Source organism: Cnephaeus nilssonii, assembly GCF_951640355.1.
Source record: "Cnephaeus nilssonii genome assembly, chromosome: 7".
Lineage (NCBI taxonomy): Eukaryota > Metazoa > Chordata > Mammalia > Chiroptera > Vespertilionidae > Cnephaeus > Cnephaeus nilssonii.
The window spans coordinates 2354818-2375202 of record NC_137078.1 but is presented as its reverse complement, the minus strand read 5'-3'; the positions used below and the strand labels follow the sequence as shown (position 1 = coordinate 2375202).

At 36.9% G+C, this 20385-nt stretch overlaps 1 protein-coding gene across 2 annotated transcripts in view; it reads right to left on the bottom strand.

Moving 5' to 3' along the window:
* The window catches only part of ATR (ATR checkpoint kinase), a 161447-nt gene that overhangs the window by 14439 nt on the left and 126623 nt on the right, over nucleotides 1-20385 (bottom strand). For both annotated transcript variants that reach the window (XM_079777343.1, XM_079777344.1), the window contains 6 exons: nucleotides 15162-15304; nucleotides 12364-12461; nucleotides 9436-9668; nucleotides 7896-8030; nucleotides 5964-6164; nucleotides 4813-4956 (listed from right to left, as the gene is read on the bottom strand). In XM_079777343.1, coding sequence (XP_079633469.1) covers nucleotides 4813-4956; nucleotides 5964-6164; nucleotides 7896-8030; nucleotides 9436-9668; nucleotides 12364-12461; nucleotides 15162-15304 — 954 coding nt within the window. The remainder of the gene's footprint in view (nucleotides 1-4812; nucleotides 4957-5963; nucleotides 6165-7895; nucleotides 8031-9435; nucleotides 9669-12363; nucleotides 12462-15161; nucleotides 15305-20385) is intronic.

The window sequence follows — 20385 nt, the reverse complement described above, 5'->3', positions numbered from 1 at the left end:
ATAAAAAAACACACATAAACTTAAAAATTAAAAATCTCTAATATTATATCAAATATATCTAAAGATTGTTCATTTCATAGCAAAACAAGGTAAAAAAATTCACGTACACTTACCATGTAGTGTAGATGAATAATTTTTCAGAATGACAGGCAAGGAAACTGGTTAGACAGTATCCCTAATCTCTTTCTAAATCATTAAAAATGACTTGGGTAAGTACGTTTTAAAAATTATTAAGCAAATGTGACAATATTAATATTGTGTTAAAATATTATAGTTGCATATTTGACAATGACAAGTATTCTTTAATTTTTATTGCTTCCAAAAATATTATTAAAATATTAAATACTTAGGCACAGAGACTGCTGTTTAATTTTAATTGTCTCAAAAATGCATAAACAAGAGTATGAGTTTTATGATATTCCCAGTTTACTGTTGCAACTATTAATATTATAGCTTCATTTGAAAAATTCTATTTTAGTATAAGAAAGCTTTTCACATGATTAATCCTGAAATATATTAGGTAAGGATAAAGCGTATTTTGTTTAATTCTGGAGCTGTATGAAATAAACTATACATAACTATAATTGTAACCTGTCCAATTCAAAACCACATCACTGTCCAAAAACACATTTTAAACTTTAAGAATAAGTAGTCTACATAAATGTCAACAAAAAAGTTTGATATTAGAATCACATGTAAAGACCAGTATGTGGTCTCCTTGAATAACAAGTCAAACTGTAGTTTCTCACAATCAGGGTACTTTTCTGACCATGTTAATGTAGGAGGACAGTAATAAAATAACATAATCAGTGACAAAGCCTATCAAGATAAATACAGAGCCCTGGCTAGGTAGATCAGTGGTTTAGAGTGTCATCCAGATACACCAAGGTTGCAAGCTCAATCCCCATTCTGGGCACAGAGAAGCAACCAATGAACGCATGAATAAGTAGAACAACAAACCAATGCTTCTCTCTCTCTCTCTCTCTCTCTCTCTCTCTCTCTCTCTATCTCTCTATCTCTCTCTCTCAAATCAATAATTTTTAAAAAAGACAAATATAGCCGAAACCGGTTTGGCTCAGTGGATAGAGCGTCGTTCTGCGGACTGAAGGGTCCCAGGTTCGATTCCGGTCAAGGGCATGTACATTGGTTGCGGGCACATCCCCCGGTTGGGGGTGCGCAGGAGGCAGCTGGTCGATGTCTCTCTTTCATCGATGTTTTTAGCTCTCTATCCCTCTCCCTTCCTCTCTGTAAAAAATCAATAAAATATATTAAAAAAAAAAAAAAGACAAATATATAGGAGGAGAAACCAAGATGGCGGCATAGGTAAACACCAAAACTGCTGCTTCGCACAACAATTTCAAAACTACAACTAAAAGACAAAACGGACATCATCCAGAACCACAGGAAAGCTGGCTGAGTGGAAATTCTACAACTAGAAGGAAAGAGAAAAGCACACTGAGACTTAGAGGAACTGCAGAAGGCAGAGGTACGGAGGCGCGCACGCAGAGAGGACTGGCAACTGAGTGCGCGGCTGGCTTTCTAAAGCGGGAGGGAGACAAAAGCTCCTGACTGCACTGAACTCCAGTTCTGGGTGAGACTCTGGGGACCCAGACTCATTCGGAAAGAAACTGGACTGTCAGGAAAGAGAAAAGCACACTGAGACTCAGAGGAACTGCATAAGGCACAAATACAGAGACTCGCGTGCGGGGAGGACTGGCAACTGAGTACGCGGCTGGCTTCCTCAACCTGGAGGGAGGTAAAAGCTCCCGACTGCTCTGAACTCCAGTTCCGGGCAATACTCTGGGGACCCAGACTCACTCCAGGAAAAACTAGACTGTCTGGCAGCCAGCAAAACTCGAGGGTGGCTTTCTCTCAGAGGTGCTTGCAGCGATTACCGTGGGACACTGAGACCTGGGGGGCCTCTAAGGGCAGGGCTAACGGAAAACCATTGCTGTCAGCTCAGCCCTGAGACTCCGCCCCATCCAAGCTGAGCACAGAGGCTTTTGCAAGTCTTGTCTCATAAGGGTGTCTCCAGCACAGAAGTACTCCCAGCGTAGACACAGCTGATCCTCACAGCCAACTGGCCTGGAGGTCAATTCCTCCCAGTGATACCAACAACAATCAAGGCTTAACTATAACAAGACTGTGCACACAGCCCACAAAGGGGTGCACCGAGAGTGTCCACCTCAGGTAACTGGGGAGGCTGAGCCACTGGGCCCTATAGGACACCTAGAACACAAAGCCACTCTATCAACTCAGGGAAGCAGCCAAAATGCGGAGACCAAGAAACAGATCACAAATGACAGAAATGGAGGAAAGCAAATGACTGGATATAGAGTTCAAAACTACGGCTATAAAGTTTTTCAAGAGTTTTCTAGAAAAGGCCAATAAATTTAGCGAGACCCTCGAAGATATGAAAAAGGACCAACTAGAAATTAAGCATACACGGACTGAAATAAAGAATAATATACAGAGATCTAACAGCAGACTAGAGGATCGCAAGAACCAAGTCAAAGATTTGAAATACGAAGAAGCAAAAAACACCCAACCAGAAAAGCAAAAAGAAAAAAGAATCCAAAAATATGAAGATAGTGTAAGGAGCCTCTGGAACAACTTCAAGCGTAACAACATCCAAATTATGGGGGTGCTGGAAGAAGAGAGAGAGCAAGATACTGAAAACTTATTTGAAGAAATAATGACCGAAAACTTCCCCCACATGGTGAAAGAAATAGACTTACAAGTCAGGAAGCACAGAGAACCCTAAACAAAAGGAATCCAAAGAGGATCACACCAAGACACATCATAATTAAAATACCAAGAGCAAAAGACAAAGAGAGAATATTAAAAGCAGCAAGAAAAAACAGTTAATTACCTACAAGGGAGCACCCATATGAATGTAAGCTGATATCTCAACAGAAACTATGCAGGCCAGATGGGAGTGGCAAGAAATATTCAAAGTGATGAATAGCAAGAACTTACAACCAAGATTATTCTACCCAGCAAAGCTATCATTCAGAATTGAAGGTCCGATAAAGAGCTTCATAGATAAGAAAAAGCTAAAGGAGTTCATCACCACCAAACCAGTATTATATGAAATGCTGAAAGGTATTTTTTAAGAAGAGGAAGAAGAAAAAGGTAAAGATAAAAATTGTGAACAACAAATACATATCTATCAACAAGTGAATCTAAAAATCAAGTGAATGAAAAATCTGATGAACAAAATAAACTGGTGAATATAATAGAATCAGGGGCATAGAAAGGGAGTGGACTGACAATTCTCAGGGGGAAAGGGGTATGGGGTGCGGGAAGAGACTGGACAAAAATCATACACCTATGGATGAGGACAGTGGGGAGGGGGTAAGGGCAGAGGGTGGGGTGGGAACCAGGTGGAGGGAAGCTATTGGGGGGAGGGGGAAGAGGAACAATAATCTGAACAATAAAGGTTTATTTAAAAAAATAAAAATAAATAAATGGAAAAAAAAAAGACAAATATATAAAGCAAAACAAGGCCACTTGATAATCTCAACCAGAAAAACACTCAGGGAGCTTCAGGATGAACATACTAACAGTTTAATAGTCAGTAAATTAAGTTATCAATTTACCAAACATTTAAAATAAAAATATTCCTTCCCTTCTTATTGCCTTTGAAATGGATTTTTAATATGGAATTCATTTCTAACGTACTTTTTTTTTAAAATATATTTTATTGATTTTTTACAGAGAGGAAAGAAGAGGGATAGAGAGTTAGAAACATCGATTCAGCTGCCTCTTGCACACCCCCTACTGGGGATGTGCCCGCAACCAAGGTACTTGCCCTTGACCGGAATCGAACCTGGGACCCTTCAGTCCACAGGCCGACACTCTATCCACTGAGCCAAACCAGTCAGGGCTCTAACTTACTTTTGATTAAACTAAGGACAAACCATAATTGTTTTTGTTTTTAACGAACTCATCTGCTGCTATATCTTTTCTATGTTAAAGGTCCATAACTTTTTCTGCCAATAAAAGAAGTACTAGTGAAATGTGGGAAGGGGGGTGGAGAATAGGGAAAAAAGCTTATAAAAAAAGAATAGGTTTCATCCTTCTACAGTATGGTTTGTTTTTACAATAGAAAATCAGATTCTGTGCATTTATAATATCTGGATACAGAATAATTCAGAATAACTAAGATCATATATTTTAATGACCCTTTAATGAAATTACTCATACCATTTCTGAAATAGAAATCAAGTATTTACCAATAAGATAAACAAACAAAAAATACCAACGATCCACCTCTAAACAGTGTATTGATAAAATACAACCTAACATTTTCTTTCTAGCAATGAAACATAAAATGTAACTAAATCTGATATAAAAGTATATTATAGATCATTTAAACAATAGAAAATATTTCCCTTATTAATATAACATTAATTTTTCTCAGTATAATGAAAGCATCTTATTTTTAAAAAATTAAGTGAGCACTGTCCGGTGTACTCAGTGGTTAGAGCGCCAGCACACGCAACGAAGGGTCATGGGTTCAGTTCCTGTTCAAGGGCATGTACCTGCGTTGCAGGTTTGATCCCCGACATGTTTCTCTTTATCTCTCACCCTCCCTCCCTTTCAGTCTCTCTAAAAATCAATGGGAGGAAAAATGGTTAAGATGGTAAATTTTATGTATATTTTATCCCAATTTAAAAATTAATTTAAAATGAAAAGCAGTATATTTTATTCCTGTTTTTAAGACTGATCTATCTGCATACTGAAAAGCCTGTATCAAATTAACAGTAATTATGGTAATTCTAAAATAAAAGCAAACTATCTCCAAACCTTATTAATCAAGGAATTGAATTCCATTAGTCTACAATCCTTTCTCAGGTCATCTTTTGGCTTACACATCATGATGTAGAACTTTCCATCTGTTCCTTTTAAAGATATCTTCTTTGGTTTCTGAAGAGAAGCAAGAATTTCCACCTAAAAATGATAATTTATATATAAATCAAGGTCAAAATTCTTTGTGTAAGTTTCTATATGTATTATAAATATTGTGTTACCTAACATAATAAAAGGAGAAAAATCTATATTATGTGGTAAATTTATTCTTTCAACAATTTATTTCTTCTTAATTATCTATGATGTATGAAGAGAATGGTTGCCCATATGTAGAGACACATTTTATCCAATTATTAATGATTATGAAATTAAAGGATTATTTTATCAGCAATGTAATTTAGGCAGCCTTTAAAGTAGTCACAAAGTTCAAAAAAATTTTTAAATATTTTTTAGGACCTTTCTTCAAAGGCTAAGACACTGTTATTAAATGTCTTTAATCATAACAAATGTTTATCAATTGAAAGTAACTTGATTATTTTAAAAAGAAACTCCTCCAAATTCAAATCTACTTACTATGTCTACCTAATAATATTGAGTTAAAACAAACCATGACTATAAGCAATAAGAATGCTTGCATTATGTGATTTAATAACTGGCTCTGAAGCAGTTAAACAAATGTTTTAAGACAGAAGCATTGTAATAAATTTTTTTCAAAAGTATTTACTTAGAAATACTCTATTACCATTTCTTTAAAACAGCCATACATCATACTTCAAAAAAAGAATCAGGCTCTTCCTAGCTGAATTTCACTTTCTTATAAAATAGAAACAAAAGATTGTATTTATTTTTCCTGTTCTCTATATTTAAGACTAAAGAAGAGTATGGAAAAATCAAATTGTGAAGAAAAAAAAAAGATTATACTCATACTAAAAACAAATGTGAGAATGTGAAAAATCAAAATACTAGACTGAAAATGAAATTTTTATCACTTAATTTTATTTCATCAATACTTTTCTGTATTTCCAATCACATTTTCTTTGCCAATAAAATTCACTTAGTCTCTGAGAAAAGACACTTTTAAAATTAATTTGAAATTTTTAACTTAAATTTAAGAAACATAGTTATAGGTATATAAAACTGAAGTTTACCGTATCATCAAAACTTGCAATATAAGCCCAATGACCAGGAAATGGATCATGGTTAGCATGGGTGCCCAGAATTGATGGGAGAGTAGGTATCATGACTGATTGTAAAGGAATGAGGATTTCACTAAACGTTGTTTCTTCCACCAACTTTTTAAGCATTTTAAAATGAGTACTCATGCTTAATGTGGAACTATTTCCGTCCACCTGGGAGGAGGAGAGGAAATTGTACATTTTAATTTCTCTGTTTACCTTGAATTATAGAATCTCTAGTTTCATCCAAAACAAAATTTCACTTCTACAGTATCTTAATTACAATAGCTACACAGTCTGTAGTTTTCTAAGTATTTTTTTCTTATCTTTATTTTTAAGTATTTTTAATACATCACCTTATTTTAACCACTCTGTATTCTTTTACTTAATCAACAATAGTAGGACTGTTAAATGACTAAAGGAGATAATAGAGGCCTATAATCCATTATCAGACATTACAAAATTCAAACAGCTCTGTAAATAAAACTTTTTTTTTATTACATCTCCTTTGGCAGCAAAATAATACCAAAATTTTGCACTTAGTACAAAAATTAATATGTTCCACTACAAAAAATAATTATATATATGATTATGATACTCAATATAAAGTAATGCGCTGTATTTCCTTTAAAAATTTGAAAAATTCTGAATTCCTAAATGTAGCTGGCCATAAAGGTTTCAGATAAAGAATTAGAAACTTGTAAACGTGTCAGTGTTTAATAAACATCGGCCATTATCATCACACTGTTTTTGACCACGTCAAGTGCATTAGAAATCAAATATAATTAATGCAGATGTTTATTGTTCAAGATTATTGAACAATAAATTTTTTCAAGATGTTTATTGTTCAAGGGAAGGTGAGAGATAAGATAACCTTATATTTTCTCACCTATAAACAGTTGATAGTAAATATTTGTAAAGAGAAATATAGTTATTAACTATATGAGTCTCTCTCCCTCTGGTAACTAGCCATACACCCACCTTTGCCTTTCCTACACATTCTTTAAGGTTTTTGCCCTCCAATTCCTTAGGTACAAGAATGGGTCACTCCTATAAGCATGCCCATATTCTACTCACAAATTTACTTTAAAAAAGGGGGATTATTACACTAAATAATAACCTTCTACTTAGTTTCCTATGAGACCATGCGCACTTCCAGACGGAAGAACATGTCTTAGGCACCTTTGTTTCCCTCAACATAATGTTTGTCTCCAGGTAGGTATAAAATGTGTACTGAAAGAATAAAAGCCAAATCAAAAACTCCAATCTTCTTTACTTTCATGTAGGTTCATGTAATAAAATCTGAAAATTTAAAGATATGACAGAAAACAACCAGAGACAATTTGAATTCACTGTATATTTTACATGGCTTATCTCATATTTTCTACTTAAAATTGTTTTTCATAAACATGGATAATTTACTCTCAGAAGAATTTACATTGAAAACTTTTAGAAATTTGGAGGATATTTGAAGAGAGGGACATGTTATTAGTTTTAAAAACAGCTTTATTAGGGTAAACTGCACAGATTTAAAGCATACAATTTGATGACTTCTGCTATCTGTGTATACCAATATATGTTATAATTTTAACTTAATCAAATGAAAGAAAATTAGCTAAAATCATCTAGAAATTTTGTTTAAAAATATCCAACATTGGTCTATACCCGTGGTTGGCAAACTGTGGCTCACGAGCCACATGCAGCTCTTTGGCCCCTTGAGTGTGGTTCTTCCACAAAATACCACGGCCTGGGCGAGTCTATTTTGAAGAAGTGGCGTTAGAAGTTTAAGTTTAAAAATTTGGCTCTCAAAAGAAATTTCAATCGTTGTACTGTTGATATTTGGTTCTGTTGACTAATGAGTTTGCTGACCACTGGTCTATACAGTAGTAAGATTTATGACAATACCGGTTTATTGCACAATTCTAGAAGCTTATCTGTCAGACGAGTTGCATCTCCAACAAACTTTTCTAAAGATTTTTTCATATGAATAGCTTTATTTAGGATTTCCTTGCATCTATTCACACGCATGGGATAAGAAGACTGTAAAAAAAAAGTCAAATGCAATTTTATACAAGATTTAAAAAAGATTAACAACAAAACTTTTAACAAAAATCAACTTTAAAAGTACTCATGATGCAGTTACTAGTATACTGATTCAAACTTTTTGGAAATCAATTCGGCAATATTATCAATAGTCATAAAAATGCTGCTACCCTATGACCTGATGAATTCATTTCTTAGGATCTACCCCGAAGAAGAAAACAGAAATGAGAATACATGTAGATGTGTCTAGATGTAATACAATAGCAAAAAAAGTGAAAACAATCTTGATCAACAGTTATGGCTAACTATTACAGAATTTTATATAATTATCAAAGTTATGTCTTTGAAGAATATTTAGTAACATGAAAACACTTATGGTAACAATCTTAAGTGAAATTATGAAATTATGTATCTATGTAATAAAAATTAGAGCTAAAATATGCACAGAAAATATATAAAACATCAAAATATTAAAGGTATAAATTTTTTCCTTTTTATCTCTGTATATTTTTGAAATTCTCTAAAACATTTATTAAACAAACATATTTACCAAGTTGTAAAGTCCATTAATAATGCAAAAACATTTTTCTATCTAGTATTAATATTTCTGGTACTTTGGATTAAAACACTTGGGAAAAAAATAGGTGGTTGTTTTTGTTTTGTCTTTTAATATATTTTTATTGATCTCAGAGAGGAAGGGAGAGGAAGAGAGATTGAAACATCAATGATGAGAGGGAATCATTGATTGGCTGCCTCCTGCATGCTCCAGGGATCAAGCCTACAACTGGAGCATATGCCCTTGACGGTAATCGAACCTGGGACCCTTTAGTCTGCAGGCTGATGCTCTATCCACTGAGCAAACTGGCTAGGGCGCTATTTTTGTTTTATGTGTGTGTTTTTTAAACCTTCACCCGAGGATATGCTTTTGATTGATTTTAGAGAGAGACAAAGAGAGAGAGAGAAACATTGATGTGAGAGAGAAGCATCGATTGATTGCCCCACATACGTGCCTGACCAGGGATAGAATCTGCAACTTAGGTATGTGCCCTGACCAGAAATTGAACCTGCAACCTTTTGGTGTACAGATAACGCTCCAACTGATTAAGCTACCCACCCAGGGCACGTTGCTATTTTATACCAAGCACTAACAATTTATATACCTTATAAAGAAAAAGCATGCTGAATTCTTTGATCTTAAACCTATTACTCAATTCATTTGGTATGGTAGATATTTCCAAATTTTAAAATGAAACATTATGCTACAACTTGTTTTTTAAATATTTATGTTTACTACAAATCTAATATAAGAGAGAAACCCTGGAACTCACACCTACATATTAGCATTAAGTAATTAATACCATATAAGAAGGGGAAAAACCCACTGTTGTGATAAATATATTACCTTTGAGACAGCTGTCATCATCCACATTGCTTGCTGAGGATAGGCCAGAAACACTTTGGCTATAATTTCCATCAAGACAACAAAAACTTCATCATGAGAATGACAAATTCGAGAGATCAACTGTGAAAAAGCAGTTAAAAACTGATATGGAGCTAACTGACTTGTGTGTTCTGTGATAACTTTATTTATTTTAGCTAAATCATTTCTCATTTGGACACGATCAGACCGGCCAGCTGGAAGAAAAATCAAAGTAAAAAAAAAAAAAAAAAAAAAAAAAAGAAGTTAGAAAGAATAAAACAATATATCAGTTCATTTCACAAAAGAAAAATTTTGTTTTAAAAACAGCTTTAAGACATAAAGTAATCCCCTCTATCCTCTGTTTTGCTTTCCATATTTTCAATTACTGGCAGTCAACTGCTGTCTGGAAATATTAAGTGGAAAACTCCAGAAATAAGCAATTCATAAGTTTTAAGTTGCACAACAGTTTGAGTAACATGATGAAATCTCATTCCATCCCCACTGTCCTCCTTAGGACATGATTCATCCTTTTGTCCAGTGTCTTCATGCTATACATGCTAGTCACTTAAGTCTCTCTCTTATTAGATCGACTACTAACGTATTACAGTGCTTGTATTACGATAACCCTAATTTTACTTTAATAATGGCCCCAAAGCACAGGAGTAGTGACCCTGGCAATTCATATATGCCAAAGAAAAGCCCTAACATGCTTCATTTAAGTCAAAAGGTAAAAGTTCTCATCAATCTGGAAAGAAAAAAGTCATATGCTGGGGTTGCTAACATCTATAGTAAGAGTCTTCTATCCATGAAGTTTTGAAGAAGGAAAAAGAAAGTTGTGCTAGTTTTGCTATTGCACCTCAAGCTGCAAAAGTTTCAGCCACAATATGTGAGAAGTGCTTAGTTAAGATAGAAAAGGTATTAAATTTGTGGATGGAAGACATGCCCAGAAAACCTTTTCCGACTGAGAGTAACGTGTTGCACCAGCAAGTAATGAGCCCACACAAAGATTTCAGCAAGGGAACCCCTGAAATAAGTGACACCAAGCCACTCACTGCAAATACAGTTACAAAGATACAGGAACAGATCTGGACTGAAAAATATAAAAATTATGGCAGAGGCTGCATTTGCCAATGAAGACGCTGCTGCCAAATTTCTAACAGAGTTGAAGAAGTTGATTAGGGTTTAGTACTACCAATGGTTTCAGTACTACCAGTGGGGTCTTAGAATGTTTCCCCCATGGAAAAAGAGTGAGTAATGTGTGCTATTCTCATGTACAAAACCAGGTCATGTGCCAATTTGTGAAAATATAGTTTTCTCTGTCCACGTAGGAAAAAATATTTAGGACCATTGAAAAATTTAAGGGCCATTAATTTTTAGTAGAAACAAACAAAATAAGCCACAATCCATTATAATTTTTATGGTAAATTATTTGGCTTAAACTAGTATTTTTCAATATCTGTTAGCTTCATCAAAGAGTGAGCAAATTTTCAATTGCAGGTCCTAAATTGCTACTACTTAAAAAGTCTATGTTTAGGTATTTAAGAAACAAAACAAACCAACAAACAAAACAGAAACAGATTCATAGATATAGACAACAACTGATGGTTGCCAGGGGGAAGAGAAAAGGAGGAAAGGTGAAAAAGGTGAATGGGAATGAGGTACAAATTTATAAAATAAGTCTAGGGGATGTAATGTACAGCATAGGGAATATATTCAATAATATTATAATAATTTCGTACAATGACAGATGGGTACCAGACTAATCACGGTGATCGCTTTGTTAGGTATTTAAATGTTGAATAACTATGTTGTACAAATGAAACTAATAGAATATTGAAAGTTTACCCTATTTTAACTTAAAAAGTCTATGTTTAGTGTCCCCCCACCTTTAAAATTTTCTCAAATTGATTTTGAGAGAGAGAGAGAGAAAGGAGATGGAAAGAGAAATATCAATGTCAGAGTGAAACATCTATTGGCCACCTCCTGCACGCCCTCACCAGGGATAGAGCATGCAACCTGTGCATGTGCCCAACCTGGAATCAAATTAGCAACCCCTTGATGCACATGCATGGGATGACGCCCAACCAACTGAGCCACACAGGCCAGGGCAGTCTTTCCCCTTTTTAACATTTAGTTTCTTGTTCACACTTATCCTATATAATAAAAGCCCAGTGACCAGATGGCGGAAGGACCAGAATGACCTGTCGACCAGTCGCTATGACATGCACTGACCACCAGAGGGCAGACACTCAATGCAGGAGCTGCCCCCTGGTGGTCAGTGCTCTACCACAGTGGGAGCGTCACTTGACTGACCGGAATGAGTGCCGGTCAGGAACCCGGGCTATGATCATTGCGTCCTCGCCCCAGGCTCCTCCTCTCCCTCCTCGCTCCCTGCAGCGTCCTCCCTATGCCCGCAGGCCACGCAGCACAGCCACAGGGTTCGCAGAGCTGACCCCGGAGGCTGGGAGGCGGATCCGAGGCCGCTGCGGGACTGAGGCCTACTCTGACGCCTCTCAGTGCTATTGTCCCTGGGCCCAGCCTCGACTGGGTCCTCTGGAGAGGCGAGTGCTCCGGCTCAACGGAAGATGCCGGACCAGGGAGCAGCCGCTCAGAGGGCGGGTCCACAGCCACTTGTCTGACCAGGATGAGTGACGCTCCCACAGCAGGCCAGTCCGCACAGGCCACACACCCCCCACCCCACCAGTTCAGGAATCCTGTGCATCAAGCCTCTAGTATAAAATAATTTTAAAATTTATTTTTGAATTATAGCTAACTTTTCTAATTTATAAAATGTTAAGTATCAAATTCATTCCTAGCTTTTAATAAGTTAAACTGTGAAGCCAAATCTGACTTTTATACAAAAATTATAATTCTTCTTGGTTCCTGAAAACTTTACATACAAAATTATACCTTTTTCCCATTCATATGCCTTAGCACCAAAATCAAGCCATAGTGACAACATCCTTGGCATTGACTGATATATGAATTGATTTCCATATTGTAGAGATCTGCAATCATACAGAGAAGATATTAACATAGTGTTCTTTGTTTATGTTATATAAATTAAAAAATTAAGATTTAAACTATTACTTGAGTAATATATAGCCTTCTGACAAAAATTATTGTATCATTCTTTCTTCCTAGTAGAGGTTATCTTTTGACTTCCTCTCTCTCTTTTTTTCCTATTAAGCTCAATACTGCCTGTAACAAAATTAATATAAGTTATGACCTAGTCAAAATCCTGTCAATACTTCTTTCAAATTGTCCTTAGGATCTGTGCCTTCAATTGTATTCCATGGCCCAGATCATGCCCAATCACTCAATTTCTGGGAAATTATAATAACTTAGTCTCCCTAATTCTACATTTCTTCCCTTCAATAAATTCCAGACTAACATTCTTTAAATTCTAGTTTTATCATGTTCTCCCCATGTTCAGAAGCAATAATCAACTACCTATATATTAAGACCACATGAACAACTCTGCCTAGGATTCAAATATTCACAATCTTGTTTCTTCATAACTTTCCAATCTTAGTCTCTTACTACTCACCAGCATACATTTTCCATCAACTCCAATTTCCTCACAATCCTCTGAATAAACCATTCAAACCCTGTTTTTCTGCCAATCTGTAAAAAGTCAGTAATGTCCTCTCCTTCTTAAATGTAATTATCTTTCAAATCCTACCTTCTTCATGAGGACTACCAGGTTTCTGTAGCAATGCAGTACAAAAAAAGTATACTTTTCAAATCACAAAACCAAGGGCTTGAGTTTTGACTTCAGATTTGCCCAAATTCTGGACTCATTTGGTTCATTTTTGGTATCTTGATACCATTATTTTGATACCATTCTATTATACATCAATATTTAAATGTTTTACATGCTTAAAGTTTCTCTACCTAATTAGACTGGAGTTCCTTGAGGGCAAATACTGATGCTTAATTAGTAATCACATAGTAATTCAATCATTCAAAAGATATAAATCTCCACAGCTGAGTGTACTCCTTTAAGTATCCAAATGTTTTAGTGTAACTACTATGGATAAAATGTTATAAAATTGCCTTATTTTCTTAAACTACATTTATAGGTATCTCACACTATACCTAACAGTGTTATGCATATCAAGGACTCTAAATAACTCCATTTTAGAGGAAATGTATTAAGTAAATGTTATATACCAACACATATACTAATACTATACTTCAGAAAAGAAAAATATCCTCTGCTTATGCTTCAATTTTAAAATGCCAATATGCCAGAAAGTCTGCTTCAATAACAAGCAATTAATAATCATCATATACAATAAAAGGCTAATATGCCAATCGACCAAACAGCAGAATGAACGGTCGCTGTGATGCGCACTGACCTCCAGAGGGCAGATGCACAACGCAGGAGCTGCCCCCTGGTGGTCTGTGTGCACCCGCAGGGGGAGCGCCGCTCAGCCAGAAGCCGGGCTCATGGCTGGCAAGTGCAGCCGCGGTGGTGGGAGCCTCTCCCGCCTCCACGGCAGCACTAAGGATGTCCGCCTGACGGCTAAGGGGAGCAGGCTTAAGCCATCAATTGGATATCCCCCAAGGGCTCCCAGGCTGTGAGAGGGTGCAGGCCAGGCTGAGGGACCCCCCGAGTGCACAAATTTTGTGCACTGGGCCTCTAGTTATTAAATAAAATTAAGTTTGAATTTTATAAAACTTGAATTCCATTTTGGGAAGAAAACTTGGATAATATTACAATCCTTTCACTTATAAACAAATATTGTTTTGATTCCTGAAAATATTTAAATGAGAAGTCAAAATACACAGTAATAGGCAACTTTAAATATTTATTGCTCTGAAATAAATTACCTTTCAATGTAAAACAATGCTAATGAGCAAGATAAAAACAATGAGTGGAATATCATTATTACTTCTTAGGAATTAATAATTTGTGACAATATAAACAGTAGTCATGAGATAATACATTATTTGGCTACAATTTGCTAATAGATGAAATTAAGTTATATTTCACCTGGTATCTAGTTTAAGAGATAAGTTCTTTCTACAAGTCTGATGTCAAAACCATTTTTGTATAGATATTACTTCTTAGTTAAATTGGCTAGAAGATTCTACTGGCAATTAAATAGAACCATTAAATATGTCAGATTTAGGGTCTTCTGGCATTCTAGGGAGGGGGACTCAGGGAATGAGGGTCTGAAATGGGAAGGATATGTAATTTTCATTGTATATACTTGGTACTATAAAATGTTTTTTAAATATATATGCCTTATCCCATTAAAATAATTTTTTGTGGGTGTTTTGTTTTTTTGTTAATCCTCACCTGAAGATTGTTTTTCCCATTGATTTTCAGAGTGAACGGAAGGGAACGGGAGAGAAACATCCACGTGAGAGAGACACATCGACAGGTTGCTACCCACATGCTCCCCAACCGGGGTCAGGGATCAAGCCTGCAACTAAGGTATGTGCCCTTAACCAGACTCAAACCCACAACCCTTCAGTGTATGGGCCAACGCTCTTAACCTCTGAACCAAACTGGCTAGGGCTAAAATAGTTTTTGTTTAAGGAGAGAGAAAAAATTAACATCTCATCTAATGTGATAGGTTGAATCAGTGGTAAAGCAGAAAACATCCTGAATATGAAAAGATCTGTGATAACAATGCAATGACAATAGTCACCTAGACATATATAATCAGCAAACTTGCAGTTCTCACACTTACCTTCCGAAATGAAGGACGATATACCGAATGAGATCACCCTGCTTTTCCATTTTGTTGTCTGTGACCATGGGCATCAATTTGTCATAGTACTTGGCAAGATAGAAATGCCCATCCTCCCACTCTGGCAGGAACAAGGTCACATCCTGAAAAAGAGAACAGGATACACTCCTCAGAAAACCCCCACACTATGCTAGAAAGTAAAGTAAAATATGAATAGGTAATTAGAGGTAAAGAAGGATACTACATAATGATAAAGGAAGCAATCCAAGAAGAGGATATAACTCTTGCAAACATTTATGCACGCAACATGGGAACACCTAAATATGTAAAGAAAACCTTGATGGACATAAAGGGAGAGGCCGACAGTAATACAATTACAGTAGCAGGGGTCCTCAAACTTTTTAAACAGGGGGCCAGTTCCCTGTCCCTCAGACCGTTGGAGGGCCGGACTATAGTTTAAAAAAATTTTTGAACAAATTCATATGCACACTGCACATATCTTATTTTGAAGTAAAAAAACAAAATGGCAAGAACACCCGCATGTGGCCCGCGGGCCGTAGTTTGAGGACGCCTGTGTAGAGGATCTCAATACCACACTGACATCAATGAATAGATCTTCCAGACAGAAAATCAACAAGGAGACTGGGGCCTTAAATGACACACTAGATCAAATTGGTTTAATTGATATTCTCAGAGCATTTCACCCCAAAGCAGCAGAATATACATTCTTTTAAAGTGCCCATGAAACATTTTCGAGAATAGGCCACATATTAGGACACAAAACAAGTCTATATAAATTTAAGATGATTGACGGAAAACTACAGGACACTGAAAAAAGAGATAGAGGAAGACGTAAACAGATGGAAGAACATACCATGTTCATGGATTGGTAGAATCAACATCATTAAAATGTCCATACTACCCAAAGCAATCTACAGATTCAATGTACTCCCCATCAAAATACCAACAGCATATTTCACAGACCTATAAAAAACTCTCCAAAAATTCATCTGGAATAAAAAAAGACCCCGAATAGCGACAGCAATCCTGAGAAAGAAGAATAAAGTAGGAGGGATCTCAATACCAGACCTCAAAATGTATTACAAAGCCACAGTTCTCAAAACAGCCTGGTACTGGCACAAGAACACACATATAGATCAATGGAACAGAATAGAGAATCCAGATATCGACCCAAACCACTATGTTCAATTAATATTTGACAAAGGAGGCATGAACATACAATGGAGTCAAGACAGTCTCTTCAACAAATGGTGTTGGGAAAATTGGACAGATACATGCAAAAAAATGAAACTAGATCACCAACTTACACCACACACAAAAATAAACTCAAAATGGATACAGGACTTAAACATAAGACGGGAAACCATAAAAATACTAGAGGAATCCACAGGCAACAAAATCTCAGACATATGCCAAAAGAACTTCTTCACTGACACTGCCCCTAGGGCAATGGAAGCTAAAGAGAAAATTAACAAATGGGACTACATCAAAATAAAAAGCTTTTTTACAGCAAAAGAAAGAATCAACAAAACAACAAGAAAGCCCACTCTATGGGAGAACATATTTGCAAATGCTATCACTGATAAAGGTTTAATCTCCAACATCTACAGGCAGCTTATGCAACTTAATAAAAGGAAGATAAATGATCCAATAAAAAAATGGGCAACGGACCTAAATAGAATCTTTTCAAAAAAAGACAGAAGGAAGGCCAAGAGACACATGAAAACATGCTAAAAGTCACTAATTATCAGAGATATGCAAATTGAATGACAATGCGGTACCATCTCACACCTGTCAGAATGGCTATCATCAACAAATCAACAAACGACAAGTGTTGGCGAGGATGCGGAGAAAAAGGAACCCTCGTGCACTGCTGGTGGGAATGCAGACTGGTGCAGCCACTGTGGAGAACAGTATGGAGTTTCCTCAAAAAACTGAAAATGGAACTCCCATTTGACCCAGTAATCCCACTCCTGGGAATATATCCGAAGAAACTAGAAACACCAATCAGAAAGGATATATGCACCCCTATGTTCATAGCAGCACAATTTACAATAGCTAAGATTTGGAAACAGCCTAGGTGCCCATCAGCAGATGACTGGATCAGAAAACTGTGGTACATCTACACAATGGAATACTATGCTGCCATAAAAAAGAAGGAATTCTCATCATTTGCAGCAACCTGGATGGAATTGGAGAACATTATGCTAAGTGAAATAAGCCAGTCAATGAAAGAAAAATACCACATGATCTCACTCATTTATGGATAATAAAGAACATTATAAACTGATGAACAAAAATATAGATACAGAGACAGTAAAGCATCAAACAGACTGTCAAGTTACAGGGGGAAGGTTAGGGAGAGGTGGGGGAGATAAGAGATCAACCGAAGGACTTGTATGCATGCATATAAGCATAACCAATGGACACAAAACTCTGGGGGGTGAGGGCATGCATGGGTGTGGGGTGGGGGGGACAATGGTAAGATATGTACACATATAATACCTAAATAAAAAAAATGAAAAAAAAAATTTAAGATGATTTAAATCATATCACACATCTTCTGTGACCATAATTCTATGAAACTTAAAATCAATCACAAGAAGAAAAATGAAAAACAAACAAAGATATGGATGCTAAATAACATGTTGCTAAACAATGAATGGCTTAACAGTGAGATCAAAAAATAAGTCAAAGGATACCTTGAAACAACTGAAAATGAGAACACAGAAACCCAAAATCTGTGGGACATAGGGAATGTAGCCCTAAGAGGGAAATTCATAACATTACAGGCCTACTTCAAGAAACAAGAAAACTCCCAAGTAAATAATCTAATTTTCCACTAAAATTTAGGGACTTGAAAAAGAACAACAAAGCCTAAAGTGAGTATAAGGAAATAATAAAGATCAGAGCAGAAATAAGTAAAATAGAATCTAATAAAAACCCATCCTATCTAATAAAAGAGTAATATGCAAATTGACCATCACTCCAATACACAAGATGGCTGCCCCCATGTGGGCAAAGATGGCTGCCCCCATGTGGACATAAGATGGCTGCCACAAGATGGCCAGCAGGGGAGGGCAGTTGTGGGCAATCAGGCCAGCAGGGGAGGGCAGTTAGGGGTGACCAGGCCAGCAGAGGAGGGAAGTTAGGGGCAAACAGGCAGGCAGGGAAGGGCAGTTGGGAGGGACCAGGCCAGCAGGGGAGGGCAGTTGAAGGGAAGCAGGCCTGCAGGGGAGGGCAGTTAGGAGTGACCATGCCTACAGGGGAGGGCATTTAGGGGTGACCAGGCTGGCAGGAGAGGGCAGTTAGGGGCAATCAGGCTGGCAGGGGAGCAGTTAGGCATCAATCAGGCTGGCAGGGGAGTGGTTAGGGGGTGATCAGGCTGGCAGGCAGAAGCAGTTAGGCGCAATCAGGAAGGCAGGCAGGCGAGCAGTTGGGAGCCAGCACTCCTGGATTGTGAGAGGGATGTCTGACTGCCCGTTTAGGCCCAATCCCACAGTGGGATCGGGTCTAAACGGGCAGTCGGACATCCCTCGAGGGGTCCCAGACTGGAGAGTGTGCAGGCTGGGCTGAGGGACACCGCCCCCCATGCATGAATTTCATGCACCAGGCCTCTAGTACAAATATAAATAATACCAAGAGCTGGTTCTTTGAAAAGATACAGAAGATTAACAAACCTTTAACCAGACACAAGATTCATCAAGAAACAAAGAGAGCAGACCCAAAGAAATAAAACAAGAAATGCAAGAGAAGAAGTATCAACTGACACCAAAGAAATATAAAATATTGTAAAAAAATTATTACAAGCAACTATATGCCAACAAATTGGATAATGTGGACAAAATGGGTACATTCCTAAAAACATATAATCTTCCAAAACTAAATCAGGACGTATCAGAGAATCTGAATAAACAGATTAAAACTAGTGAAATAGAAGCAGTGTTTTTTGAAGTCCCAACAAAGAGTAGCGCTGGACATAATGGCTTTACAGATTAATTTTAACAAACATTCAAAAAACTAACACCTATCTTTCTCAAACTATTTCAAAAATTAAAAAGGATGGAAGACTCCCCAGCTCATTTTACAAGGCCAAAATTATCCTAATTTCAAAACCAGATAAAGATATGACAAAGAAAGAAAATTATAGGCTAATACTCCTGATGAATATGGATGCTAAAATTCTCAACAAAATATTAGCAAACCGAATTCAGGGATACATTAAAAATATCATATACCATGATCAAGTGGGATTTATTCCAAAGATGTAAGGTTGGTATAATACCACAAATTAATAAATGTGGTACACCACATAAACAAAATGAAGAAAAAGCATGTGACCATATCAATACATGCAGAAAAAAGCATTTGATAAAATCCAGCCCCCATTTACGATAAAACTGTCAGCAAAGTGGGAATAGAGGGAACATACCTCAACATAATAAAGGCTATATATGACAAACCCAGAGCCTATATCATACTCAATGGGCAAAATATAAGTGTTCCCCTTAAGACTGGGAAGACAGGGATGTCCACTTTCACTACTATTATTCAATGTAGTACTGGAAGTCTAGCCACTGCAATCAGACAAGAAGAAATAAAGGGCTTCACATTGTAAAGGAAGAAGTAAAACTGTCATTTGCAGGTGACATGATACTGTATATAGAGAATACTAAAGATTCCACCAAAAAAACCTATTTGAACTGATCACTGAATTCAGTAAAGTAGCAGGATACAAAATAAACATCCAGAAATCAGTAGCATTTTTTAACAAGTTTTTTAAATTGATTTTTAGAGAGGAAGAGAGATAGAAACTTTGATGAGACAAGAACATCATCAATTGGCTGCCTCCTGCATGCCCTATACTGGGGATCAAGCTGCAACCAGGGCATATGCCCTGACCAGTAATGGGTCTCACATGACCACTGGGTACACTGGCTCTTGGGTCTCCAGAGAGATGTAAAGTCAGCCACTGCCTGGGGCCACCCAGCAGGAGCTACAGAGAGATCTGCAGATTCCTCCTCTTTGTATTGAGTTTGGAAGTGCCCAGACAAGGCCCACCTGTGAAGCAAGCAGGCTAGTGCCGGTTCCGGTTTCTGGGCCATTTATTGATAAGTTTAGGGCTCCCTGACCCAGCTTGTTTGACAGAGTTTTGACCTGAGACAGGACAGGCCATTCATATGCAAAAGCCGCTGCACACAGC